Here is a 14,985-nt window from a genome sequence, read left to right as displayed (position 1 = left end):
CAGGTGTACAAGATACAGGCACTGTTGCACATACTGATTCATGTAAACCTCAGAACAACACTATGAGGTGGGTATTGATTTTATCCTCATCTTACAGACTGAAAGGCGTGAGACTCGGTGAGGTTAAGTGACTTGTCTGAGGTCAGTGTCACTGCGCTAAGGCAGGAGAGTCAGGTCTGGCCCCAGGACCACCTACCCAGAGCCCACACTGAGCCAGATGCCAGCAGTGTTGGCAAAGGTCTCCTGCTTCTGACTCCCATGAAGCCAGCTAGAAGCTCAACCCATCTCAGCTCCAGGAATGGGGGCGGGGGCAGCTGCAGCACCCAGACATATCAGTTCCTTCATATACAAGGGCCACTGGGAGCAAGGGAGAAGCAACACGATTTCCTGGTTAATTAAAGGCTCTGCTGGGTGCATGCCAGCCACTTCCTTAGAAGAAGAGCTGGGAGATCCCTGGGGCTCCCTCATCAGGAAGGCAGTCTTGCCGAGTCCTCTCAAACAAAAATAAAAACAGGCTTCCTACTGCAGCAGGTGGAAAGCTTCAGAAAATTGTTCCCTGGGGAGGAGGGGGTGCAGGCGGAACCTCTAATGAGGCTCAAGAAGGGTTCCCGGTGCTCCCTATCTAAAGGGCTGCGATCAGCTGGATCAGGGATGCTCGGCCCCCAGTGGGGTGTGGGGAGCGACCCCTCCCCTAGACCCACCCCCATCCCACAGCGTCGGTGCTTGGGAGCCAGGGGCCGCTCACGTCTCAGGCGTTTCTTCATGGCATCTCCAGAAGCCTTGCCAGGCTGAGCTCAGATGCTAAGCAGGTTATGCGATTAGTGCCACTGTTCAGTCAGCAGACAAATTAATCTCCTTAAGTGGTTATGTGGAGGGTGGAGCGGGGTGGGTCTGAAGGCAGGAGGGCTCCAGAGCTGCAGATGTGGGATGCAGGCTGGGAAAGCCACGCCCAGATGGCCCCTTGGTCTCTGCCAGGCTCACGGTCACCATCCCCTAGCCCAGCCAGCGCACCCCCCACCCCCCACCCCCCACCTGTGTGCCTGGCACACGGCAGGTGCTCAGAAGTGCTGGCCCTGAGGTTGGAACACCTGAATCTGTCCTTCTTGTGCTGCGTGGAGGTCAGGAGCTGTCCTATTCATCTTGGCAGCTCTGAACTTGGCAGTGGCCCTGGCACACTGTCTGCACCCATTACTTGGGGAGGGAAGGAATGTGCAGCATGTGCTAAGTCTGAGTCTTGGGTCAGAGACTTCAGAGGGCCTCTGTCAAGGGCAGGGGAGATGAGCTGACTTAGGAGTGCAATGGGTTAGGCAAGTAGGAGAGCCAGTGCTTAAATCCTTCTTCCCCTTTTTGTCTTCCCGCAAGGGCCCAGGGTCTGTGTTATTGTCCCAAGTGTGTAGGAATTGATCTGGAAGGCATCACTATAGTGATGGGAATGGTAGTCATAGTAACTAAGGATAGCAGTACGGTTTCTAGAGCACTTCCCCTGCCCCAGTCTCTATACTAAGGACTTCCCTATATCATCTTATTGTGTCCTTCCAACAAAGTAGGTGTTATTATCTCCATTTTACAGATAGGGAATGCAAGGCCTAGAGGGAATAAATCAGCATCCCAGAGTCATAAAGCAGTGTGTGATTTGAACCCAGGTGGTTTGCCTGTGGAGTCTGAGGTGTTAGACGCCACCCTTTCCTTCACCCCAAAACACACAGACCTTGTGTAAAGGTCAGAGTTGTAGGATTTTGGGGGGACCATCTTAAAACAACAGGGGATCCACAGTTACATGTTGGGATGACAGTATCCTGATTTCTGAAGCCTGCCTTTTCCCCCTCTGTTCCTCTAGCTGTGAATACGGCTCAGGGGTGCTGCCTAAAAGTGGCCTGTGTCTCTGCTGCCGTGTCAGATGAATCCGTGGCTGGGGACAGTGGTGTGTATGAGGCTTCCGTGCAGAGGTGGGTCCCTGAGCCCTGGGCCTGCTCCGGCGTGTGGGAGGGACCCACAGGAGGGTGGGGGGCAGGAGAAGTTTCACGTCTGGGAGACTGCCGGTTTCTCTGAGTGCCATCAAGGGTCGTGTGGCCAGGGGAGCAAGTATTGGGGAAAGACCAGCCCCCTCGAGAGAGGGATCCGGAGTCGCTGTGGGCAGGCAGGGTCCACAGGGAGGCTCAGTAGACCCAAACCTTCTTCCTCAAGAATCTGCTGCTCCCTCCCAGAGAGAACCCTGTCTCTGGAAAATGACTTTGGCCCCAGGTCACTGCAGGCCAGCCTGACCCTCTCTCTCTGTCTTCCCCGTGTTGCCTTCCAGGCTGGGTGTCTCGGAAGCCGCTGCTTTCGACAGTGATGAATCAGAAGCAGTGGGTGCCACCCGGGTTCAGGTCGCCCTGAAGTAAGTGGCAGGGAGGGCGGGGCAGGGGGCGTGGTCTGCACTGGGTGCCCTCCTCCCCCTTCTGCAGCGTGTCCAGCATTTACCCTCCTCCAGAACCAGCAGGCCCCGCTGACAGCTGTGGGCTCCTAACTAAAGGTGGGGGTCTCTTTCTATGCCTCCCAGCTCCCCATTTCACAAAAGAGAAAAAAACAAGGTTTGAAGACTTTGTACCTTGCCCAGTGTCACTGAGCTGGGCAGTGGCCAAGCCAGGCAGGGACCAAGACCGCCTGCCGCTTGATGTGTTTGGTCATCATCGTTACTACAGCTTCTGTCTTATCATCTCATCTGGACTGAAGTCAACCCCTAGGGGGCTACAGCCTAGATTTCCTGTTATTGCTCATCTCTTGATGGGGAATGATCTTGATTATTTTTAAATAGGAATTCATTGCCTACATTTAGCTGTCAGGAAATTTTACACAGCCTCTGGCTTCCCTTTAAAAAATCAGACTGACAGCTCTGGACCTGTGTCCCTGCATGGCCACAAACACTGGGTCTGTGATCTCCAGCTCACCAGGGTCCCAGAGCAGTCGCAGCTCCATCCATGATGATTAAGGGAGAGAGAGATAAATGGGTTACCAACAGGTGCTCTGTATGCCCCCTTTTCATTTCAGGTATGATGAGAAGAATAAGCAGTTTGCAATATTCATCATCCAGCTGAGCAACCTTTCTGCTTTGTTGCTGCAGCAAGACCAGAAAGTGTGAGTGTGTAGCTGACCGTGTATCATCCTCTCGCCCCCTACGCCCATCCCAGGGGACACTCTCCTTTCTGCCCTGCTCCGACCATGGGCCCCTAGACCGCTGTGGGTGGTTAGTGCACATGAGCGTGGATGCAGGCAGGGTGGCAGACAGGCTCAGTATAAAGAGGAGCGCCCCAGACAGCTTCCCATATGCGTCCTGAGCTCCGACCAGGTGCCAGCACTAAGAATGGGGTGGTGAGCAAACCCCTGTCCTTGTGAACTTGAAGCCTGGTGAAGGAGGAGGTCACGGCCCCTTTTGTTTGCTGTAAGCATTAGTGTTCCATGCAGAAAGAGCCAGGCCTGCCTTTCTGAAGAGCCAGTTCCCATCAGCGTGATTCTGTGGGCAGGTTGTGATGGGTGTTAACCCTACCGCTGATAATACGGCAGAGACCTGCACTGTCAGCCTCTCTGCCGGTGCAGACAGGTTTATGTTTCATTGAACTCATCTGCCTCCATGCCCCTCCTTTGCTAGACCGTAGGCCTCGAGGGCAGCAGTATGAGCTTGTCTCTGTGGTCTGCACCCAGCCAGCGCCTGGGGTGTGACATGTGGGAAGGAGGAAGGCAGGCCAGAAAGCAGGCAAAACAGAAGGCAGACGAGATTGGACACACAGCGACTGGGGAAATGACAAACTCTTGTCCTCTGTGGTTTCCTGGGGGATTTGCAGCAGCCGTGTGCCTAAGGCCTGAGCCCCCGACCCGGGCTGACCTGACACCGGCTGTCGTGCATGCCTGCCCCTCTAGGAACATCCGAGCGGCTATCCTTCCGTGCTCCGAGAGCACCACCTGCCTGTTCCGGACCCGGCCCCTGGATGCCGCGGACACCCTGGTGTTCAACGAGGTGTTCTGGGTGTCCATGTCCTACCCAGCCCTTCACCAAAAGACCTTAAGAGTCGACGTCTGTACCACCGACAGGTGCCATATGGAGGAGTGCCTGGTGAGAGCTCTGTCTGTCTGTCCAGCCTTCTGTCCTTCTTGATCCACCTTTGTACTTCAGGGAGAAGGCTTGGGGCAAACACAGCTTGCAGTATCAGCCCAGCTCTTCATGGGTTCCAGGCAGACTTATTGGGAGCAGGCAAGAGAGAGCAGGGAGCTCCTTTATCTGCCGTGGAATTGCAGGGCCACATCCCTTCCTTGTGCCTGAAGCTGAGCCACCAGCCTTCCCCACCATGTGGCCTCAGATGCTTTAATTGCCTCCGTTTTCTTATCTGTAAAACCAGCTAACCCTGGCTGCTTCACAGGTGGTTCTCGGGAGACTGAAGAGCTAAACCAGTGCCCCTCAAGCTTTCACGTGCACACAAGTTACCTGGGGCTCTGGTTAAAATGCAGATTCTGATCATCAAGTCTGGGCAGCAAGATTCTGTATTTCTCTCAAACTCAGAGGCAATGCCGGTGCTTCTGGTTCCCATAGCAAGGATGTGAAGACTTGAAGTGTCTGCGCACACTGGTTCTCACTAGAAATCACTTCCCATCACCTTCCTGCTCAGCTGGAGTTCATAACAGCTTCATTGCCACTTATATTGTTGTTATTATTACTGGCAGTAATGCAACAGCTTGTATTAATTGGATGCAGTTTATATGGTGGGCTCTGAACTGAACTCCCTACTTGTGTTATTTCTGATGATCTTCCCTACAATCTTATAAACTAGGTACCATACTGTTATACCAGTTGGGAAACTGAGGCACAAAGAACTTTCTCAAGGTCAGAACAGAGTTAGAATATAGGCAGGTCCACCCATGTCAGACCTTGGAGTTTTCTCTGGGCCAGCACAGTGCTCCTTGGAGGAACCCAATACATGAGATGGTGACTCAAGGATTTGGCAAGCAGGGTGGGTGCTGCTGAAGGATGGAGCAGAAAGCTTTTCCAAATCCAGCCCCCAAGAAATTCCCTGGTAGCCTAATGGTTACGATTCTGGCTTTCACTGCCATGACCCAGGTTCAATCCCTGACTGGGGAACTGAGATCCTGCAAGATGCATGGCATGCCCAAAAATATACCTCTATATTTATTTCTATAATATTAATTTCTATTCTATTCTTTAGGATATCCTTTAGGATTGAATAGAAATTAAATACAATATAAAAAAAAAATCCAGGCTCCTCCAGTGAAGCGTTTCCTCAGCCCCGAGCATTCCTAAATGAGAAGAGACTCAACCCTGTTTTATCCTCCTAATTGGATGCCTTTTATTCCTCCTTCCTAATTGAAGTCTGGCCACTGCTGGTTGCCATGGCAGCAGCCAAAGTGCTCATCCCACCATGGCTTGTGTCCATCCATGGCCGACCGGAAGCCTCCGTCTCCCATGTCCCATGGGGACGTGGAGTGTCAGGCTGTCGTTTTGGTGGCTGGAGGAGGCATGGAAGTGAGACGCGTGGAGTGAGGGCTGTCAGCTCCCGCATGCTGTCTCCCCGCACTGCTGAGCTGGTGGCATCCCTGGTCTGCTTTGAGCCACGTAACCAGCCGGGCAAGGACACCAGTACTCATCCTGAGCAGCGTCTGTGTGTCTAGTTCTGGGCTGAGAACTCTGAGTGCAGTATCTCATTTAATCCTCACAACTGGGAAGCAATACTAGCATTAGGACCATTTGGCAGGTAAGGGATCAAGGCCCAGAAAGGCTAATTAACCAGCTCAGGTCATCCAGTAAGTAGGTAGAGAAGTCTGGATTTGAACACAGATTCCAACTTCCTTATGTCTCCATCACACTGTGTGTGTGATCAATTGTTCAGTCAAGTCCAACTCTTCGACCCCATGGACTGTTGGCTCCTCTGTTGGTGGAATTTCCCAGGCCAGAATACTGGAGTGGGTGGCCATTTCCTTCTCTAGGCGATCTTCCCAACCCAGGTATGGAACTGGTGTCTCCTGCATTGGCAGATGGACTCTTTGCCACTGTGCCACCTGGGAGCCATCACACTACCCTACTGTATTATGGGTTTGGATGGAATATGTGTCTTGCCCTCCCCGATATCATGGGCAGCAGTTCCACAGTCACTTTATGGTGGTATCACAGGGTCACAGGCTTTCCAGCCAGGTGCTGGCTGCTCACCCTTCAACCGTGCAGCTTCTGTGAAGGCGGCCCACTGCCCAGGCCCACTCATACCCCAGAGCTAACCATCATAACCCTCCCTTGCTCCTTCCTCACTTTGCCATCCACACTTGGCCAAACCCCAGCCCTGTCAAATGAACACTCCCCTCCTTTCTGCCCACGCCATTGGAGGAAAACACTCCCAGCAGCAAATTCTTATCCTCTCCTTTCTCCCCACCCTTACTGTCCCTGCGCGGAGGCCCTCGCTTTACACCCAATCCTGGAACCATAGAAGGAACCAGAAGGGAGCCCCCATAGCTGCCCCACCACAGTTAGCTGTTCTCACAGGCTCTGTGGTTCCTCCCGGAGCTCAGGGTGGGCCCTCCGCACTCCCATCCATGGCCATCCTTGCTCAAGGTCGTCATGCCAGCCCTCACGCTTCTGCTCTGTTTTCTGTCTCCAATCTTCTGTCTTCCACTAGATCTAATCTGTCAATATATGTCTCCATATATGTGCTGTTATTAATCCCATGCTCTAAAAAAAAAAAAATTTTTTTTTACCCCATTTCTTCCTCCAGCTACTACATTACTTCTTTTGTTTTCTCTGTAGCAACACATGAACGAGGTGTGTGTGTTCTCTCTGTATCTTAGACCACATGGGCTCTGGCCCTCATCGTTCCACCAAAAATGTGCTCATCAAGGTCATCGGAGACCTCCTCGTTGCTAAATCCAGTGGCCAGCTCTCTCCATCCTCGAGTCTCTTGGCCTGTCTGCAGTGTTTGAATCAGTTGCTCACTCCACCTTCCTCGACATCCTTTATCCTGACTTGGCTTCCTGGACCGCTCGCTCTCTTAGCCACCTTCTCCCATCACTGGCTTCTCTGTCTGTCTGCTCTGTGGATTCTTGCTCATTTCCCTGACCTCTCCCCATCCAAGGGCCCAGGGCTCAGGCCTTGCTCTCCTCCCCTTCTCTACTTGCATGCACTGCTTCATTGATCTTGTCCTATCCCCTGGCTTTCAAACACCATTCCATGTAATAGCGCCATCCTGGGCCTCCCCACTCATCTCAGTGCTGTATGCCTGCTGTCTCTTCCATATCTTTTCTTGCATATCCAGTCGGCATCACCAGTCATGTGTCCACAGCACACCCTGAGCTTTCCTTCCATGTCTTCATTCTCAGCTGAAGGCAACCCCATTCATTCATGCATTGCCCAAGCCAGAGACCATAGGGTCATCTTAGTCCCCTTTCTTCCTCTCGTACCCCACATTCAGGAACTCCTATCTCTGCCTTCAGAAGATCTCCAGATTCCAGCCACTTCTCCCCATGCTCCTGACCAGCACCATCTCTCACCCGATAGTTGCAGAATCCCCTACTGGGTCTCCCTGCTTCTGTTCTTGCCGCCCTTCATCTCTTCCCAACACAGTCGCCAGGGTGATCCTATTAAATCGCAGATGAGTCCATCCAGACCTCTCTTTAAATCCTCAGGAAGGCTTCTGTCTCCACCCAGAGTCAATAGCTGGGCCTTGGCCTGCTCTCCCCAGGTCCTCTGAGGTCTGCTCCTTGTCATCTCTCAGATTTAACCCCTGAGACTCTTCCTCCAGCCTCCTTGTGCCCCTTGAATACCCCAGCACCCCCCTTCTCTGGCCTTTCTCACTGCTACCCTTTTCGAATGTAATTCTTTTCTCCTGGATATTGATGGGCAAAAGTCACTCGCCTCATTCTGTTCTTGACCCAGATGTCACCTTCTCCGTGAGGACTTCCTTCCACCCTACATAAAGTCACATTGCCCCCTCCACCCTCTTATCCCCACCTCTCCACTTTGCCTGTATCATTTTCTCTGCAGCACTTTATATCACCTAATATTTCTCCGTATCATAGGTATTAGGGCGCCTGTTATTTTCACATTTTTATCATCTCTGAAATCAAGATGCAGTGTGTACTAGCTGGCAGGCCATAGTCTAATTGGTAACTATTTTTCTTTCTTAGTGATACATGAAATAATAGTACACTCTATAATTGATGGCATCTTAGACTCTATGAGACACAATATAGAAGTTACTTACTGACTATCTGATTCCCCCAGACTGGAATATAAACTCAGGAGGGCAGGGATTTTTCTCTGCCTTAAATCCTCCTGTGTTCCCAAAACCTAGAACAGTATCTGACACATAGAGGCAACTGGGCAAATATGTGTGTGTCAAATAAATGAATGAATGCATAGATGCTGTCAAAGTGCATCCAGTTTACGAGGCAGACCATTCACACCTATGAGGCAGCCCCAAATAGTTGTTGTTGTTGTTCACTCAGGCGTGTTTGACTCTCTGTGACCCCATGGACTGCAGCAGGCCAGGCCTCTCTGTCCATCACCATCTCCTGGAGCTTGCTCAAACCCATATCCATTGAGTTGGTGATGCCATCCAACCATCTTGCCCTCTGTCATCCCCTTCTCCCTTGCCTTCAATCTTTCCCAGCTTCAGGGTCTTTTGTAATGAGTTGGCTCTTCACATTAGGTGGCCAAAGTATTGGAGCTTCAGTATCAGTCCTTCCAATGAATATTCAGAATTGATTTCATTTACGATTGACTAGTTTGATCTCCTTACAGTCCAAGGGATTCTCAAGAGTCTTCTCCAACACCACAGTTCAAAAGCGTCAATTCTTCAGCACTCAGCCTTCTTTATGGTCCAATTCTCACATCCATACATGACTACTAAAAAAACCCAGCTTTAACCATATGGACCTTTGTCGGCAAAGTAATATCTCTGCTTTTTAATATGCTGTCTAGGTTTGTCAATAGCTTTTATTCCAAGGAGCAAGAGTCTTGTAATTTCATGGCTGCAGTAGACTGTATCTTGTCGGAATTAGACTGTATCTTGTTGGACAGCTCTCTACATCAGTACCTAGAAATCTTCCTTATTTTTTGTACATAGCTACGTAATAACTGTATAGATATAGGTTATAGTTTATTCCCCCGGTCTCCTGTTGCTAGAGCTTTGAGTTGTTTTCCTTGACATCAGTCTTGGCGATTATCTTTCTCAACTCTAATACCAAAAGCAAAAAACAACACATGCAGCTACCTCAAACTAAAAAGCTTCTGCTTAGCAGAACTTTCATTTTGCATCAATAAAATGAAAAGGCAACCTACTGAATGGAAGAAAATATTTGCAAATTGTATATCTGACAAAGAGTTAATATCTAAACAACCCATGAAAGTAAAGTGTTAGTCACTCAGTCGTGTCTGACTCTTTTGCGACCTTATGGACTATAGCCCACCAGGCTCATCTGTCCATGGGGATTCTCCAGGCAAATACTGTAGTTAGTGCTCACTCCCTTCTCCAGGGGATCTTCCCAACCCAGAGTTTGAACCTGGGTCTCCCCCCATTGGAGGCAGATTTTTCACCATCTGAGCCATCAGAGAACCCATCCTTAAAATTAATATTTAAATAGATCTTAACCTATACAACTCGGTGAACAAATAAGGCGGTGAATGAGTGAGTTATTAGAAAACAATACCCAGCCATTTCTTCCTCCCAGGAAGCTTCTCTCTTACCTGGAGTGGTGTTTCACCTACTTTCCCCAGAATACCTTGTCACTCCCTGCTTATGCTTTTTTCCATCCTCCACAGGGAGGCGCCCAGATCAGCCTGGCTGAGGTCTGCCGGTCCGGCGAGAGGTCGACTCGCTGGTACAACCTCCTGAGCTACAAATACTTGAAGAAAGAGAGCCGGGAGCCCAGGCCAGCGGGAGCCACGGCCCCCATCCCAGGGCCTGAAAGCACGGTGAGCTGGGCCACCGCTGTGCACCCTTCTCCCATAAAAGGCCGCACCTGGTTGGCTGGAAGGGAAAGCCTCTCGCAGAGTTGGAGATGGCTGGACATCAGAGGGGTGTGTGTGAGTGTGTGTACGCGTGCGCGTCACTCAGTCACTCAATGACTCAGTGTCCGACTCTGTGCAACCCCATGGACTGTAGCCCACCAGGCTCCTCTGTCCATGGGATTCTCCAGGAAGAATACTGAAGTGGGTTGCCATGCCCTTCTCCAGGGGAATCTTCCTGAACCAGGGTCTCCTGCACCACAGGCAGATTTTTGTACCCTCTGGGCCAGCAGGGAAGCATGGACATCAGAGGTGGAGTAATAATTAGAGAAGAAACTGAGTCTCAGAGACATTAAATAATTTCCTCAAGTCACACAGGCTTCCTCAGCATGGACACCACTCAGTGGGACTGTCTCCCTGACTACTTGATAATCTCCTTATAGCTATAGACCTGTAATTCTGTCTCAAGCAAACACTAACCTCATCTTCCAAATTTTGTCCATGTATACAGAGGTTATTTTCAGTAGAACTGCCAGTTAGAAGAACTAGGGACCATATTTCCAGTTGATGTAATATTATGGCAAGACACCCTGGTCTTCAGTTTTATCCTCCGTTCGCTGTGAGGGTGATGGGGTCTGATTCCTGCCCAGGGGGCTCTGCCTGCCACTCACAGAGGACTCATCGGCCTTTGTCTCCACAGGATGCCGTGTCTGCTCTGCTGGAACAGACGGCCGTGGAGCTGGAGAAGAGGCAGGAGGAGAGGAGCAGCACACAGACCCTGGAGGACAGCTGGTAAGTGAGGCTGCCCCTGGGAACTGACCTGGTTTGGATCTGAGCCCAGAGCTGAGATCCTCAGACACCAGGGCAACCAAGAGAAGTGTTCCCCTGTGAAAACAGAGATCCTTTCTCATGGCTTCTCTATAGGCAACAAGGCAGTATGTAGTCTGGTACAGTGTTTCCCAAGTCCCTTCCCAGTTTGTGATTTTGTGTTCTAGCAGTTATTCATACTGGTTCACATGTTAATGTTTATCATGATGCACTTACATTTATTTTGGTTCAAAAAAATTCCTAAGAAGCTTTATATTACCAGAAGTGGAAATAAGCATGAAAGTGAAACTCACTCAATTGTGTCCGACTCTTTGCGACCCCATGGACTATATAGTCCTTGGAATTCTCCAGGCCAAAATACTGGAGTAGGTAGCCTGTTCCCTTCTCCAGGGGATCTTCCCAAACCAGGGATCAAACCCAGGTCTCCCACATTGCAGGCGGATTCTTTATAAGCTGAGCCACAAGGAAGCCCAAGAATACTGGAGTGGGTAGCCTATCCCTTCTCCAGCAGATCTTCCTGACCCAGGAATCGAACTGGGGTCTCTTGCATTCCAAGCAGATCCCTTACCAGCTGAGCCAGAAGGGAAGCAGAAATAAGTATAATTTGCCATAAATTGAAAATTCCTCAGTAAGGAATTTCAGTTGACTGCTAGGAATAGGGAGCAGAAATAACAAACTTAAACAAGATAGAATTTTACTTCTTTGTTACTTAAAAAAGAAGACTTGGAAAAAGGCAATCCAAGGCTCATCTGTCAGCCCCATGATGTTACCGGGAACCCAGGCTGCTGTTCTTATTCTGCTTTGCTGTCCTTACTGTGTGACCTCCATCATCAAGCTAAGCACAGAATGGCTGCAGAGTCACCAGCCATCAGGCAGGCATCGGGAAAGAGGAAAGACAACAGAGTCTCCATGAGTGCCTTTTAACCAACGAGCATTCCTGAAAGTCCCACCCAGCAATTTCCACTTGCTTTTCATGGGCTGAGCTTAGCTACCTGGCCTACCCAGTAGCTAAAGGAAGCTGGGAAATGAGGTCTCTTAGTTGGTATAAAATTGAAGATTCTGTTACTAAGGAAGAATGTAGGAGTGGATATTGAGTAGGTCATGAGCCAAGCCTGCCTTAGAAGATAACTGTGGAAGATTAAATGTAATAAAAATATAACAAGAATATTAAAATCTACCTGGATATATTGCTTGCCAAGGTTCTAAGACTAAGATCTCTCCTACTGTTAAAAAGGAAGGTCATACATTCTCTACTTCTGTGTCTCTATTTCTGCTTTGCAAATCAGTTCATCTGTGTAAACACAGACGTAGAGAACAGATGCAAGGATACCAAGGAGGGAAGGGATGGGGGGATGAACTGGGAGATTGGGACTGACATATATACACTACTGTGTATAAAGTGGATAACTAATGGGAACCTGCTGTATAGCACAAGAAACACTGCTCACTGCTCTCTGGGGACCTCAGTGGGAAGGAGACCTGGCGTGCTGCCGTCTACGGGGTGGCAAAGAGTTGGACACGACAGGGTGACTGAACAACAATAGCTGATTCACTTTGCTGTACAGTGAAAACCAACACAATATTGTAAAGCAACTATACTCCAGTTAAAAAAAAAAAAAAGGTCCATGTGTCAGCAACGTTAAAGACATGCTACTGCCCAAGAGAGACTTCCTTCTTGATGTAATCAAGTCTGAAGGATTGGACAGGACACAGCTTTTCCACTGTGTGATCAGTGCCCTTTAGTCCCTTGTCTATCCACAGACGGTCTCATCACACACTTTAGGAAACAGTGATGTAGACTAGGGTTCACACCCTAGCTTTATCTTTTTTGGTGTAACCTTAGGCAACGCGTTTTTTAACTTTTTATTGCAACATCATGCACATTCAGAAAAGCTGATGTGTGTGTACAGCTCAGTGAATTTTCAGAAGCCAAACTGCCCACGGGTCCAAACTGAGGAGCATCACCAGTTCTCCGGAAGCCCACACCACGTCTCCTCCGGTCATGCCTGCCCCCTCAAGAGCAGCCACTGTTAAGCAAGTTGTTCTGACCCTGTCTCATCCTTGGCTCAAAAGTGGGGACGTCACACTGACTGTGAAGGCTCATCAGAAGAGACGGAAGGACCAGCCACTGATAAAGTATAAGGGCAAAACTTGTAGTAGACACGCAAGACACAATAGAGATTCTTATCAGGAAATGGAGGAGGAACCCGGCTTAAGTACCAGCTGGAAAGGGAGACAGCAAATCCCCTCTCGGAAATGAGCACAGTCTCAGAACCTTGCCATTTGGAGGAAGTGTGTGTCATTGTGCTTAAGCGCATGTGCTCTGAATCCAGACAAATGTGAATTCACAAAATCTCGCTCAGCCAGCTCCTTGTGGGATCCTAGGTCTGGGTGAGGCCTAAGCATCAGTACATTTAAAAGCATCCTGGGAGGACTTCCCTGGTGGTCCCAGTGGTTAAGATTCCATCTGCCAAGGCAGGGGACATGGGTTCGATCCCTAGTCTGGGAAGATTCCACATGCCCCAGAGCAACTGGGCCTGGGCGCCACAACTACCGAGCCTGGTCTCTGAGCCCACAAATTGCAACTACTGAAACTTGCACGCCTAGAACCTGTGCTCCTCAACAAAAGAAGCCACCACACATTGAAAAGCCCATGCACCGAAACAAAGAGTAGCCCTTGATGGCCACGACTAGAGAAAGCCCATGCACAGCAACAAATACCCAGGGCAGTCAAAAATAAATTAATTTGGGAAAAAAAGAAAAAAAAGCATCCTAGGTAATTCTAAGATGAAGCCTGGGCTGAGAACCAGGCTCCAAACCCAGTTTCTCCATCTGTGAAATAGAGATTTAAGAAATTACACATTACACATGGGGTATTTTGTAGACTCTGAAAATTATGCATGGGAAGCCCTCAAAACAGACTTGACCCACAGACAGCATGAAGGGACTTCTCTGTTACAGCCCTAAGTTCTACGTCTGGTCTGACAAGAAGTCTTTCCTTAATAGCTTTTACTCCCGGGGTCAGCAGGTATTTTCTGGAAAGGCCCAGATATTAAATGTGTGCTTGGTGGGCCAGGCAGGTTCTGTGGCATCTACTCAACTCTGCCATCGCGGTGTGACCGCAATCACAGACAGAACACACACCAGCCAACCGTGCCTCTGTCCTTGCACCTTCATTTATGGACACGGAAACTAGAATTTCACATCATTTGCACATGTCATGAAATATCACTCTCTTTTTCATTTTTTTTCCCCAGCCATTTAAAAATATAAAAACTATTCATAGCCTGGACCTTGGACTGTCCAGAAACAGGCAATGGGCTGGATTTGGCCCCTAGGCTGACTCCTGCCTTCCAGTTCTTGACTCTTCCTCCACGTGATAAAGAATAGGGCAAGGTTCCTGAATTCTTGTGTTTATGTTTGCTTTAGGATTCTCTCTCGACTGCCTCAATTTCTCTCTTTTCTTCTCTGTCCCACCCGCTCTGTCTCTCCCCACTCTCCTTCCCCTCCCTCCCTCCCTGCTTCCTCCTATCTCCCCACTGCCTCTCTCCTTCCTCCCCTTCCTCTTCCTCCCTCCGCCCTCCCCACTTCCCTCCCTCTCGTGCCTTTCTCTTCTCCCTTCTCTTTCCCTCCCTCTCCCCCTTTCTCTCTCCATCTCTTCCCCGCCCTCTGACACTCTGCAAAGGTCCCAATGCCGGAAATCGGCCGGGGACCTGTCTTCCAAAACCCTGGCACAAGATCAGTGGTTTTCCACCAAATTCCAAGCTTGTGTTGAGGCTTTTCACACTGTCTCCTAGCAACCACCTTCTGTTCTCTCACCCTTTGTGGCCCCCTCTCTCCCCACCCTTGGCCATTCAAACTTCCCCAGACACTGACTTACAAAGAGGGCTGGGAATCCCCCGGAGCTGCTGCAGTAGTGGGGTGACTGCCTCTGCAGCCCCCCTCCCCCACACTGGAGGCTTCTTTTGGTCCCAGAATGTTAACTAGCTCTGGAGTGGAGGGCTCCGCAGACTGGTCCTCTCTTCCCATCTCCTCTCCTCCCTCCGCACCCAAGGCCCAGGGGAGGATGCCGCTGTTCTTCCCTCCTTTCATTTGTTTGGGTTTCTTTAATGCGTTTAATCAGAAGACTTGATCTTTTTTTAAGATCCACAAACAAAACAAAACTCTCAGAGGATTTGAAA

At 49.8% G+C, this 14,985-nt stretch overlaps 1 protein-coding gene across 1 annotated transcript in view; it reads left to right on the top strand.

The window, feature by feature from the left end:
- Positions 1-14,985, top strand: part of WWC1 (WW and C2 domain containing 1) — a 156,652-nt gene that overhangs the window by 122,640 nt on the left and 19,027 nt on the right. The window contains exons 12-17 of the mRNA XM_043464764.1: positions 1,838-1,946; positions 2,297-2,377; positions 3,028-3,114; positions 3,895-4,087; positions 9,791-9,943; positions 10,677-10,768. Coding sequence (XP_043320699.1) covers positions 1,838-1,946; positions 2,297-2,377; positions 3,028-3,114; positions 3,895-4,087; positions 9,791-9,943; positions 10,677-10,768 — 715 coding nt within the window. The remainder of the gene's footprint in view (positions 1-1,837; positions 1,947-2,296; positions 2,378-3,027; positions 3,115-3,894; positions 4,088-9,790; positions 9,944-10,676; positions 10,769-14,985) is intronic.

Source organism: Cervus canadensis, chromosome 4 (assembly GCF_019320065.1).
Source record: "Cervus canadensis isolate Bull #8, Minnesota chromosome 4, ASM1932006v1, whole genome shotgun sequence".
Lineage (NCBI taxonomy): Eukaryota > Metazoa > Chordata > Mammalia > Artiodactyla > Cervidae > Cervus > Cervus canadensis.
This window is presented reverse-complemented; position numbering and strand designations above follow the sequence as displayed.